This window comes from Procambarus clarkii, chromosome 54, assembly GCF_040958095.1.
Source record: "Procambarus clarkii isolate CNS0578487 chromosome 54, FALCON_Pclarkii_2.0, whole genome shotgun sequence".
Lineage (NCBI taxonomy): Eukaryota > Metazoa > Arthropoda > Malacostraca > Decapoda > Cambaridae > Procambarus > Procambarus clarkii.
Window position 1 is genome coordinate 22,996,670 of NC_091203.1, and position 14,485 is coordinate 23,011,154.

Sequence of the window (14,485 nt, forward strand, 5' to 3'; positions counted from 1 at the left end):
TGTACAGTGGCACTCCGGGTGTACAGTGGCACTCCTGGCATATAGCGGCACTCCTGGTGTACAGTGGCACTCCTGGCATATAGTGGCACTCCTGGTGTACAGTGGCACCCCTGGCATATAGTGGCACTCCTGGTGTACAGTGGCACTCCAGGTGTAGTAACACGTGTTATATTATTATAAATAATTAAGTTTTATACCCGTTCCTGGCGCCTCGCCCAGCAGCCTAAACCACCTGACATAATATACAAATATACCCATAATAGTACATTATTAACAGTCAAACGGATAACGAACACTTCCCCTATTATCTAGGGAAGGTGTACTAATGATGCAACCTGTCCTCTTAAAAAGAATGTCGCTTTTGGCAGTTTACCCGTATGGCCGAATATGGACGTAATTTGAAAATAAAAAAACATTGAAAATAAATTTGAGATTTTTTTTTTTCAACAACAGTAAGTTAAGGGTCCTGTGATAGGTTAGGTGGGCAGGAAATTCTCATAAAGTTTCAAAACGTTATGAAAAACGTTAATGGAAAGTTTCCTTTTCTAAGCTTGCAGAGTAAGCCGGACGACTCCAACAGAAAACGGAACAGTACGTCACTTTTGTGAGTCGATTTCATTTCAAATTACGTCCAAATTTGGCCATAGTGCCGCGCATACCAGCCAAAAGTGACGTTATTTTTAAGAGGACGGGTTGAATGATGGGTGACTCCGGGTACTCTGAACTAGAGGGAAATATTGGTGGTAATATGTTTTTTCATAGACTTTGTTGTTGGTTAAATAATGGCGGACTCCGCCCCGCTCCAGCGACGTTGCCAGAAACCCGGTTCAAATTTCTGCCCGTTTTATTGACAGTTTTAAGGGAGGCTTTAGTTTTATTGGTGATTTTATTAGAGTCAATTATATAGGATACTGTTTTTTTATCACTTTTAAATCCCCTAGACTGGTGTTTTGTGTGATTGAGTGATATTTAATGGTGTATTTTCTGGTGATGTGGCAATAATATGTTCATTTACGCGGGAAAAATTCCACAATTCAAATTTCCTTTGAATGATTTAATAAAATACTTTTGTGTTAATTTGTTAATACAAGATGAGCAAGCAATATTATCTGCCTATTGTACTAGAAGTTAGTAAATGGTAAATATAGTTTCTGAGAGTACTGGTATATACATTACTGTTATGTATATATGTACCCTGGTAGAATATATAGTGCCAGGATATGTATACCTTGGCACTGTATATGTATATCTTGGCACTGTATATGTATACTCTGGCACTAGACCTCCCTGTACCGGGCTGCAGCTTCTGGCATTCGTTCCCATACAGAACAATCTCTGGTATCGTGTATGTCGTGATCATGTTCCGGCGGGTCGTCCTTTGTTTAGTGGAGTGTGTCCGCCAGGTAAGGTACAGGTGGGGAGAGGGGTAGTTAGAGCACCGCCAGGTAAGGTACAGGTGGGGAGAGGGGTAGTTAGAGCACCGCCAGGTAAGGTACAGGTGGGGAGAGGGGTAGTTAGAGCACCGCCAGGTAAGGTGGCAGATTATTGACTGCCGAACAAAATGGCCGACAATTGCGTATTCACTCGACGCCTCGCTGACTGCGCTTGTTTCCGGCTAACTACCCCGGTCAAACAACCAGCTGTGGTTGTGTCGCTGTCTGACATAACTACCAGTACTGTCGTTAAGACAACTACCACAATTTTGCGTTGTAAACTACTGCTGATTCTATAACGGTTAGAGCAGAGCTTTTACTCTTTGAACCACATCTACCTCTACCACTCCATCTACCTCTACTATATATATATATATATATATATATATATATATATATATATATATATATATATATATGTATATATATATATGTATATATATATATATATATATATATATATATATATATATATATATATATATATTTCAGTAGCAGTCTTCCTTGTAAACATATGTTGTTGAATATGACCGAAAAGGTAAGATTAATAATTCTAAGACGAATCTTCTCAATATTTCTTCACTGTCGAGGGTAATTGATAAATTAACTCTCCAAAATTCTTTCTTTATTTCTGATCTGACGCCTGAACGCGTTTCGCAATGCTTATTACATTTTCAAAGACTAGTTTACACATGAAATACATCATACTTATACTCGTTTTGGGTGAAGTGACAGAGCTATGTCAGAACACGAAACAATGGGTATAAATTGGGTATGATAACATAAGAATAGAAGTAACTGCAGAAGGCCTATTGGCCCATACTTCCTCTTGCTGCTTCTATGTTGGTTCAGGGTCTTGAAGCGGGTTCAGGGTCACTTCAAGACCCCAAACCTGGCTCTTGAAGCGGGTTCAGGGTCACTTCAAGACCCCAAACCTGGCTCTTGAAGCGGGTTCAGGGTCACTTCAAGACCCCAAACCTGGCTCTTGAAGCGGGTTCAGGGTCACTTCAAGACCCCAAACCTGGCTCTTGAAGCGGGTTCAGGGTCACTTCAAGACCCCAAACCTGGCTCTTGAAGCGGGTTCAGGGTCACTTCAAGACCCTGAACCTGGCTCTTGAAGCGGGTTCAGGGTCACTTCAAGACCCCAAACCTGGCTCTTGAAGCGGGTTCAGGGTCACTTCAAGACCCCAAACCTGGCTCTTGAAGCGGGTTCAGGGTCACTTCAAGACCCCAAACCTGGCTCTTGAAGCGGGTTCAGGGTCACTTCAAGACCCCAAACCTGGCTCTTGAAGCGGGTTCAGGGTCACTTCAAGACCCCAAACCTGGCTCTTGAAGCGGGTTCAGGGTCACTTCAAGACCCCAAACCTGGCTCTTGAAGCGGGTTCAGGGTCACTTCAAGACCCCAAACCTGGCTCTTGAAGCGGGTTCAGGGTCACTTCAAGACCCCAAACCTGGCTCTTGAAGTGGGTTCAGGGTCACTTCAAGACCCCAAACCTGGCTCTTGAAGCGGGTTCAGGGTCACTTCAAGACCCCAAACCTGGCTCTTGAAGTGGGTTCAGGGTCACTTCAAGACCCCAAACCTGGCTCTTGAAGTGGGTTCAGGGTCACTTCAAGACCCCAAACCTGGCTCTTGAAGCGGGTTCAGGGTCACTTCAAGACCCCAAACCTGGCTCTTGAAGCGGGTTCAGGGTCACTTCAAGACCCCAAACCTGGCTCTTGAAGTGGGTTCAGGGTCACTTCAAGACCCCAAACCTGGCTCTTGAAGCGGGTTCAGGGTCACTTCAAGACCCCAAACCTGGCTCTTGAAGTGGGTTCAGGGTCACTTCAAGACCCCAAACCTGGCTCTTGAAGTGGGTTCAGGGTCACTTCAAGACCCCAAACCTGGCTCTTGAAGTGGGTTCAGGGTCACTTCAAGACCCCAAACCAACATGTAAGGGTAATGTCATGGGCTTGTCTCATGTGATTCCTAGGGGCACCGGATTGAAGATGACAGGTCAAACGCCTCGTCAGCTTGGTCGACGTCATACCTATGTACTTAGATTGAAGGTTACATCCTTCGTGGGGGCAAGTGTACATGTATACAGAGAGCAAGTGTACATGTATACAGAGAGCAAGTGTACATGTATACAGAGAGCAAATGTACATGTATACAACGCTTGACTGCTGTAGAGGGTTCTCCCTCGGCTTCCGCCTGTTTTTGATAAGGAGTTCGGAAGTCTTCTTGGTTCTTATAGAATATAATCAGGTCTATGTTTTGGTTAGGAGTAGTGCTTTTTACTCCTTGACGGATTATCTCTTAAAGAAAATACATGTGGATTTGTATTCACTGGATTTGTACTTCCCTTGAGGCAGTAGAGGAATGTATTAGCCTACACTAATCTATCCCTTTGTGATGTATTTTATTGTCTCAATAAACATACTTCAACTTGAAGGGAGATCCATCAAACAGTTGGGTAGTTGATGTTCAACTCATTCGAGTATTAATTACCGAGAGCAGTTGGCAGATGGATATGGCCCCAAGTGTCTGAAGCCTCGTTAGGTCAGTGGTGTGTGAGAGGTAGTTGGGCCGTCTCTTAACGATGTCTTGACGACTCTGAAGGGGGGGGGGAGAGGGGGGGGAGAGGGGGGGGGGGGTTAATTCCTCTCTCCTGCTACCTATAGTAAGTCGTTACACACGTGTCAGAGCACAATGTATATACATCGACAGGAGCCGTCATGAGGATTCGAACTTATGCGTCTGGGGAAAGCACATAGGTTCGAATCGTTATCACAGCTCCACTACTTTCTCAATGTTATTTTTCCTAACAATGGAAGGTGTATAAGAGTTGTTCTAGTGAATGACAGCATGAAAAACTCTCCTTTCACTCTAAGAGCTGACAATTGCTGCCAATTATGTCTCATATGGACTTTTCATCCTCCTTATAGGCCTATGTAAAAATATTTTTATAATACACTACAATGTCTTGTCTGGGGGGCATTTATCTCCCCCCTAATTTATTTACTAATTTATTCTAATTTATATATATATAGACACTATTGTATCATACATCAGAATAAGCAATTTTGTAAATAAATTACAATTAAGATCTTGTACAGTAACTACAAAAGTGAAAAGTGACAATAATTCCCCCACGGGTGTTGTATAATACAATACGTTGGTATACACCACTACTGTAGTGACCATACACACTAATGTATTATACATTATGCAAAAAAAAAATTATTTGCCGATTCGTTTTCTTTTGTTTAAAATCAATGTTTAACTCATTATACACAAGGCTCATTATATGTGGTGGCCGGGGGGGGGGGGGGGTGATATATGGTGATGATGTTTGGTTATAAATATATAACAATTTATTTGTATATAAATGTCTGGTAGCAAATGGTGGTGGGTGGTAGCGAGGACCCTGAGAGCCTCAACTTTAAGCGCTCGCTTGACTACCCTGACACCAGGTGGCGGGCGGCCATGTTGGCCCCCCGCATGGTGGGGTCGCCCCCCCTCCCCCCACGCTCCCCTGGGGTGGGGGGAGCACTGGAGGGGGCGGCGCCCCTCCTCCAACACAATAAGAATGTAGTTGCTTGTGTAGACTTAAGTCTGTGGTGAGGTATGTGTGTGTGTGTGTGTGTGTGTGTGTGTGTGTGTGTGTGTGTGTGTGTGTGTGTGTGTGTGTGTGTGTGTGTGTGTGTGTGTGTGTTGCGTTATGTTGACCCATATGTGGTGTGGAGCGCCTCTATCCGCGCGCTGTATTGATCCTATCCCCCCCCCCCCGCCGTCCTCCTGTCTCTCTCTCTCTCTCTACTCACCTAGTTGTGTCTGCAGGATCGAGCATTGACTCTTGGATCCCGCCTTTCGAGCATCGGTTGTTTACAGCAATGAGTCCTGTCCCATTTCCCTATCATACCTGGTTTTAAAATTAGTAATAGTATTTGCTTCCACAACCTGTTCCTGAAGTGCATTCCATTTTCCCACTACTCTCACGCTAAAAGAAAACTTCCTAACATCTCTGTGACTCATCTGAGTTTCAAGCTTCCATCCATGTCCTCTCGTTCTGTTACTATTCCCTGTGAACATTTCGTCTATGTCCACTCTGTCAATCCCTCTGAGTATCTTATACGTTCCGGTCATGTCCTCCCTCTCCCTTCTTCTTTCTAGTGTCGTAAGGCACAGTTCCCTCAGGCGCTCCTCATACCCCATCCCTCGTAACTCTGGGACGAGTCTCGTTGCAAACCTCTGAACCTTTTCCAGTTTCATTATATGCTTCTTCAGATGGGGACTCCATGATGAGGCGGCATACTCTAAGACTGGCCTCACGTAGGCAGTGTAAAGCGCCCTAAATGCCTCCTTACTTAGGTTTCTGAATGATGTTCTAACTTTTGCCAGTGTAGAGTACGCTGCTGTCGTTATCCTATTTATATGTGACTCAGGAGATAGATTAGTCTATCTAATTATTCGTAATTATTAAAGTAAATAAAAAAGCCTAATTATTCTTTCCAGTATTTTACAGGGGATGCTTGTCAGTGATACAGGTCTATAGTTAAGTGCCTCCTCCCTATCACCTTTCTTGAAGATCGGCACGACATTTGCCTTCTTCCAGCAACTGGGCAATTCTCCTGACATAAGTGACTCATTAAAGATCATTGCCAGAGGCACGCTGAGGGCCTGTGCTGCTTCTTTTAGTATCCACGGTGATACTTTGTCTGGTCCAAGTGCTTTAGTTGCATCTAGAGTTGTCAACTGTTTCATTACCTCCTCTGCTGCCTGTATCTGATAGTCTTTCATCTAGGGTAACCCCTTCCAACAATGGGAGCTGCTCAGGCTCGGTAGTGAACACTCCATGGAAACTGGCATTCAGTGCCTCGCAGATTTCCTTGTCACTTTCAGTATATGCCCCCTCTGTCTTCCTTAGTCTTGTCACTTGGTCGTTCACCGACATTTTTCTTCTTATATGACTGTGTAGTAACTTAGGTTGTTTTTTCGCTTTGATTGCAATATCAGTTCCCGTAATTTATTTTCGATACTCTCCTTGTATTAAATCTGTGTATATCTGTATTTCTGTATTTCTGTATGTAGGATAGATTAGCATTTTAAAAGCACTACAATCACCTTGTGTGGTTGAGTGTTCAATAAACCCTTGAACTATATGTTCAACACTTCTCTCACCCTGTCCATGGAGGACAGAAGAAAATGTAAATATGATGGTTAGCATTGTAAATGTCCGGCCACGTCTGTGGTAGGAAATAATAATATAAAACAGCGACTGGAAAACCACCTAACGTGGCCACACCTGTCGTGGCCACACCTGTCGTGGCCACACCTGTCGTGGCCACACCTGTCGTGGCCACACCTGTCGTGGCCACACCTGTCGTGGCCACACCTGTCGTGGCCACACCTGTCGTGGCCACACCTGTCGTGGCCACACCTGTCGTGGCCACACCTGTCGTGGCCACACCTGTCGTGGCCACACCTGACGTGGCCACACCTGTCGTGGCCACACCTGTCGTGGCCACACCTGAACGTGGCCACACCTGTACGTGGCCACACCTGTCGTGGCCACACCTGTACGTGGCCACACCTGTCGTGGCCACACCTGTCGTGGCCACACCTGTCGTGGCCACACCTGTCGTGGCCACACCTGACGTGGCCACACCTGTACGTGGCCACACCTGACGTGGCCACACCTGTCGTGGCCACACCTGACGTGGCCACACCTGACGTGGCCACACCTGTCGTGGCCACACCTGTCGTGGCCACACCTGTCGTGGCCACACCTGACGTGGCCACACCTGTCGTGGCCACACCTGTCGTGGCCACACCTGTCGTGGCCACACCTGACGTGGCCACACCTGTCGTGGCCACACCTGACGTGGCCACACCTGTCGTGGCCGCACCTGTCGTGGCCACACCTGTCGTGGCCGCACCTGTCGTGGCCACACCTGACGTGGCCACACCTGTCGTGGCCACACCTGACGTGGCCGCACCTGACGTGGCCACACCTGTCGTGGCCACACCTGTCGTGGCCACACCTGACGTGGCCACACTTGTCGTGGCCACACCTGTCGTGGCCACACCTGTCGTGGCCACACCTGACGTGGCCACACCTGTCGTGGCCACACCTGTCGTGGCCACACCTGTCGTGGCCACACCTGACGTGGCCACACCTGACGTGGCCACACCTGTCGTGGCCACACCTGACGTGGCCACACCTGTCGTGGCCACACCTGACGTGGCCACACCTGTCGTGGCCACACCTGACGTGGCCACACCTGTCGTGGCCACACCTGACGTGGCCACACCTGTCGTGGCCACACCTGACGTGGCCACACCTGTCGTGGCCACACCTGACGTGGCCACACCTGTCGTGGCCACACCTGACGTGGCCACACTTGTCGTGGCCACACCTGTCGTGGCCACACCTGACGTGGCCACACCTGTCTTGGCCACACCTGACGTGGCCACACCTGTCGTGGCCACACCTGACGTGGCCACACCTGTCGTGGCCACACCTGACGTGGCCACACCTGTCGTGGCCACACCTGACGTGGCCACACCTGACGTGGCCACACCTGACGTGGCCACACCTGTCGTGGCCACACCTGACGTGGCCACACCTGTCGTGGCCACATGACGTGGCCACACCTGACGTGGCCACACCTGTCCTCTCCTCTCCTCGCTGAATGGGAGTGGGGGTGAGGGAGTGAGAGAGGGGGTGAGTGAGGGAGAGAGAAGTGAGGGAGAGAGGAGTGAGGGAGAGAGAAGTGAGGGGTGAGGAGTGAGGGGTGAGGAGTGAGGGGTGAGAAGTGAGGGGTGAGAAGTGAGGAGAGAGAAGTGAGGGGTGAGGAGTGAGGGGTGAGAAGTGAGGGGTGAGAAGTGAGGGGTGAGAAGTGAGGGGTGAGAAGTGAGGGGTGAGAAGTGAGGGGTGAGAAGTGAGGGGTGAGGAGTGAGGGGTGAGAAGTGAGGGGTGAGAAGTGAGGGAGAGAGTGAGGGAGAGAGAGAGAGAGAGAGAGAGAGAGAGAGAGAGAGAGAGAGAGAGAGAGAGAGAGAGAGGAGAGAGGAGTGAGGGAGAGAGAAGTGAGGGAGAGAGTGAGGGAGAGAGAGAGAGAGAGAGAGGGGTAAGTGAGGGGTGAGAAGTGAGGGGTGAGGGGTGAGGAGTGAGGGGTGAGGGGTGAGGAGTGAGGGGTGAGGGCCACTTGCCAAACGTCTCACCACCAGCTGACGAGCCTTTGTTTGGCCCCCAGGGGGGGGGGGCAGCAGCACCCTCACCATCACCCTCACCATCACCAGTCCATCAGGGGTATCAGGTTGAATCTGAGAATTTTAATGTCTGGTATTTTTATAATTCGTCTTGACAAAGACTTCAGTAATATGTTGACGCTGCCAGTATGGTCATGCTTCCCTCTCCTGTATACTGTGTATACTGTGTATACTATACATGTCGTGTATGTTGACGCTGCCAGTATGGTCATGCTTCCCTCTCCTGTATACTGTGTATACTGTGTATACTATGTATACTATACATGTCGTGTATGTTGACGCTGCCAGTATGGTCATGCTTCCCTCTCCTGTATGTTGTGTATACTGTGTATACTGTGTATACTATATGTTGACGCTGTCAGTATGGTCATGCTTCCCTCTCCTGTATACTGTGTATACTGTGTATACTATATGTTGACGCTGCCAGTATGGTCATGCTTCCCTCTCCTGTATACTGTGTATACTGTGTATACTGTGTATACTGTGTATACTATACATGTCGTGTATGTTGACGCTGCCAGTATGGTCATGCTTCCCTCTCCTGTATGTTGTGTATACTGTGTATACTGTGTATACTATACATGTCGTGTATGTTGACGCTGCCAGTATGGTCATGCTTCCCTCTCCTGTATACTGTGTATACTGTGTATACTATGTATACTATACATGTCGTGTATGTTGACGCTGCCAGTATGGTCATGCTTCCCTCTCCTGTATACTGTGTATACTATACACGTCGTGTATGTTGTGTATACTGTGTATACTGTGTATGCTGTGTATACTGTGTATACTATACATGTCGCGTATGTTGTGTATACTGTGTATACTATACATGTCGTGTATGTTGTGTATACTGTGTATACTATGTATGCTGTGTATACTGTGTATACTATACATGTCGTGTATGTTGTGTATACTGTGTATACTATGTATGCTGTGTATGCTGTGTATGTTGTGTATACTGTGTATACCGTGTATACTATACATGTCGTGTATGTTGTGTATACTATGTATGCTGTGTATGTTGTGTATACTGTGTATACTATACATGTCGTGTATGTTGTGTATACTGTGTATACTATGTATGCTGTGTATGCTGTGTATGTTGTGTATACTGTGTATACTGTGTATACTATACATGTCGTGTATGTTGTGTATACTATGTATGCTGTGTATGTTGTGTATACTGTGTATGCTGTGTATGTTGTGTATACTGTGTATACTATACATGTCGTGTATGCTGTGTATACTATGTATGCTGTGTATACTATACATGTCGTGTATGTTGTGTATACTGTGTATACTATACATGTCGTGTATGTTGTGTATACTATACATGTCGTGTATGTTGTGTATACTGTGTATACTATACATGTCGTGTATGTTGTGTATACTGTGTATACTATACATGTGTATGTTGTGTATACTGTGTATACTATACATGTCGTGTATGTTGTGTATACTGTGTATACTATACATGTGTATACTGTGTATACTATACATGTCGTGTATGTTGTGTATACTGTGTATACTATACATATCGTGTATGTTGTGTATACTGTGTATACTATACATGTCGTGTATGTTGTGTATACTATGTATGCTGTGTATACTATGCATGCTGTGTATACTATACATGTCGTGTATGTTGTGTATACTGTGTATGCTGTGTATACTATACATGTCGTGTATGTTGTGTATACTATGTATGCTGTGTATATTATGTATATTTATGCTGTGTATACTGTGTATATTTATGCTGTGTATACTATGTATGCTGTGTATACTATGTATGGTGTGTATACTATGTATGTTGTGTATACTATGTATGGTGTGTATACTATGTATGTTGTGTATACTATGTATGCTGTGTATACTATGTGTATACTTACCCATGAGTACTTAGTTATGAGTGACTACGGGTGAGGTGTAGCTCTGCAGCCCCGGCTCACCATCCGTGTCCTCCCTGTGACACTATACAGCTTCACTATTCTCACACTATCGTCGCGGGACCTTAGAGCTGAGGCTTCCTTAGGGCTGAGGCTTCCTTAGAGCTGAGGCTTCCTTAGGGCTGAGGCTTCCTTAGTGCTGAGGCTTCCTTAGAGCTGAGGCTTCCTTAGAGCTGAGGCTTCCTTAGAGCTGAGGCTTCCTTAGAGCTGAGGCTTCCTTAGTGCTGAGGCTTCCTTAGAGCTGAGGCTTCCTTAGTGCTGAGGCTTCCTTAGAGCTGAGGCTTCCTTAGAGCTGAGGCTTCCTTAGAGCTGAGGCTTCCTTAGAGCTGAGGCTTCCTTAGAGCTGAGGCTTCCTTAGTGCTGAGGCTTCCTTAGAGCTGAGGCTTCCTTAGAGCTGAGGCTTCCTTAGAGCTTAGAGCTTTCTTAGAGCTTCCTTAGAGCTTAGAGCTTCCTTAGAGCTTAGAGCTTCCTTAGAGCTTAGAGCTTCCTTAGAGCTTAGAGCTTCCTTAGAGCTGAGGTTTCCTTAGAGCTGAGGCTTCCTTAGAGCTGAGGCTTCCTTAGAACTGAGGCTTCCTTAGAGCTGAGGCTTCCTTAGAACTGAGGCTTCCTTAGAGCTTCCATAGAGCTGAGGCTTCCTTAGAGCTGAGGCTTCCTTAGAGCTGAGGCTTCCTTAGAGCTGAGGCTTCCTTAGAGCTGAGGCTTCCTTAGAGCTTAGAGCTTCCTTAGTGTAGTGACTGCTGGAGGTGGCTTCCTTAGAGCTTCCTTAGAGCTGAGGCTTCCTTAGAGCTGAGGCTTCCTTAGAGCTGAGGCTTCCTTAGAGCTGAGGCTTCCTTAGAGCTTAGAGCTTCCTTAGTGTAGTGACTGCTGGAGGTGGCTTCCTTAGAGCTTCCTTAGAGCTGAGGCTTCCTTAGAGCTGAGGCTTCCTTAGAGCTGAGGCTTCCTTAGAGCTGAGGCTTCCTTAGAGCTTAGAGTTTCCTTAGTGTAGTGACTGCTGGAGGTGGCTTCCTTAGAGCTTCCTTAGAGCTGAGGCTTCCTTAGAGCTTAGAGCTTCCTTAGAGCTGAGGCTTCCTTAGAGCTTAGAGCTTCCTTAGAGCTTAGAGCTTCCTTAGAGCTTAGAGCTTCCTTAGTGTAATGACTGCTGGAGGTGGCTTCCACTACCTCTCTCCTCACTGTTCCTCGTGTTGACCACCATATACGGTACCAGTCTTTCCTGACACTCATTCTGTGCTCTCTCAGCTTCCCCTAGTGTCCTGGTCAATTACCACCAGTATCTTGTATGCTGTGATCATGTCTCCTCCTCTTCCTTGTATTGGTTAAGGTCATGCTATAACGTACTGCAGTCATCCTCTGTTTTTACATTAATTATTTTGTCATTATCTGCCATTACTGACAAGTACTCACTCCCTCTGGTGGACCGTTGACATAAACTAGGATGAGTGCAAGGACTGATCCTTGTGGGTCTCCCGCTTGTCATACAGCCTCCAGGGTGGAGAGCTGGACTCTCACTCTGGCTCTCTGTCTCCTGTCTCTCAGGTACTCTCTCTGTCTGCTTCTCTGTCTCGTATACGAGGTGGTGTATGTTGTGTATATCATGTAGGCTGTATATATTTAGTATATTGTGTATTTTATGTATGCTGAGTATATCATGGGGTGTTGTGTATACTGAGTATGCCATATATGCTTTGTATAGTGAGTATATCATATATATACTGTGTATAGTGAGTATATCATATATATACTGTGTATAATAAGTATATCGTGTATGTTGTGTATACTGAGTTATATTATACTGCGTGTTGTGGGGTGTGTGTATTGTGTATACTATGTATGTTGTCTGTATACTATGTATGTTGTGTATACTATATACGCCCTGTATACCGTATATACCATGTATTTTGCGTATAGTGTGTATGATGCGTATACTGCATATGCTGTACTATGTATTCTGTGTATACTCCATTTACCGCGTATACTATACACACAGTGTATATAAGAATACTATGTATACCGACCGTGTATCTATGTATTAAGTATGATGTATATACATTTCAAGCTTATTCTACATAGGTATACTAAGTATTGACCATACATTCTGAGTTAGCTGTGATATACATACACATATGATATGTATACACACTCCAGGTGTGTATATCAGGTATATATACATATCTGCCTCCTTATAACTATCTTGCCTTAACTACCCAACAATGAGAGCTTAACTACCCAACAATGAGAGCTTAACTACCCAACAATGAGAGCTTAACTACCCAACAATGAGAGCTTAACTACTCAACAATGAGAGCTTAACTACCCAACAATGAGAGCTTAACTACCCAACAATGAGAGCTTAACTACCCAACAATGAGAGCTTAACTACCCAACAATGAGAGCTTAACTACCCAACAATGAGAGCTTAACTACCCAACAATGAGAGCTTAATTACCCAACAATGAGAGCTTAACTACCCAACAATGAGAGCCTAACTACCCAACAATGAGAGCTTAACTACCCAACAATGAGAGCTTAACTACCCAACAATGAGAGCTTAACTACCCAACAATGAGAGCTTAACTACCCAACAATGAGAGCTTAACTACCCAACAATGAGAGCTTAACTACCCAACAATGAGAGCTTAACTACCCAACAATGAGAGCTTAACTACCCAACAATGAGAGCTTAACTACCCAACAATGAGAGCTTAACTACCCAACAATGAGAGCTTAACTACCCAACAATGAGAGCTTAACTACCCAAAATACTTTCCTAACGTAGATTTTTGGTATTTTCAGGTAAACGACTCAACTGCCTCCAACTGCTGAATGGTTTAAGGTAAACTATCTCAGCCACAGGTTTACACAACCGTGTCGCCAGTAACCCTCCAAACCTGACAGGTGTGTCTCCCAGTAATCCTCCAGATCTGACAGGTGTGTCCACCAGTAACCCACCAGACCTGACACATGTGTCCACCAGTAACCCACCAGACCTGGCAGGTGTGTCCACCAGTAACCCACCAGACCTGACAGGTGTGTCCACCAGTAACCCACCAGACCTGACAGGTGTGTCCACCAGTAACCCACCAGACCTGGCAGGTGTGTCCACCAGTAACCCACCAGACCTGACAGGTGTGTCCACCAGTAACCCACCAGACCTGACAGGTGTGTCCACCAGTAACCCACCAGACCTGACAGGTGTGTCCACCAGTAACCCACCAGACCTGACACATGTGTCCACCAGTAACCCACCAGACCTGACAGGTGTGGCCACCAGTAACCCACCAGACCTGACACATGTGTCCACCAGTAACCCACCAGACCTGACACATGTGTCCACCAGTAACCCACCAGACCTGACAGGTGTGTCCACCAGTAACCCACCAGACCTGACAGGTGTGTCCACCAGTAACCCACCAGACCTGACACACATGTCCACCAGTAACCCTCCAAAAGTACCAAACACAGGAATACCCTGATCCTATGGCCTCCTGGAAGGTCATTGCAAACTCCCCATAAACCTACCCCTAGACGTAGTACCCGCAGGTGTAAACCTGCAATAGAGCTCCCTGTCGAGCCTCCTCTCTCCTCTATAGAGCCTCTGGCGGACTGGCGCCCCTCAAGAGGACAGCTCTTGTACCTCTGAAGACCTCTTGTGACGGATCTCAAGGTCGTCTTGAAACCATATGAGAATACTCAATCGCCCTCCAAACCCTCCACACCCGCTTGGAGAACCCCCCCCTCTCTCTGGGGAGGGAGAGGGGGGGGAGGGGGGAGGGGGGGGTGTAAGCCAATGTTTCATCCTGGGGAGTAGCCAATTGGAATGTTTGTTGTGGCCATTAGAGTGAGGGGTGAGGGGT

At 46.5% G+C, this 14,485-nt stretch overlaps 1 protein-coding gene across 1 annotated transcript; it reads right to left on the bottom strand.

The window, feature by feature from the left end:
- Positions 1 to 223: 223 nt before the first annotated feature.
- Positions 224 to 12,018, bottom strand: LOC138352728 (mucin-22-like). The gene is made up of 4 exons (XM_069305311.1): positions 11,970 to 12,018; positions 7,098 to 8,042; positions 3,577 to 3,728; positions 224 to 232 (listed from the first exon to the last, which is right to left on the bottom strand). Exons 1-4 carry the CDS (start codon positions 12,016 to 12,018, stop codon positions 224 to 226), a joined length of 1,155 nt encoding a protein of 384 aa, XP_069161412.1.
- Between the last annotated feature and the right edge of the window lie 2,467 nt (positions 12,019 to 14,485).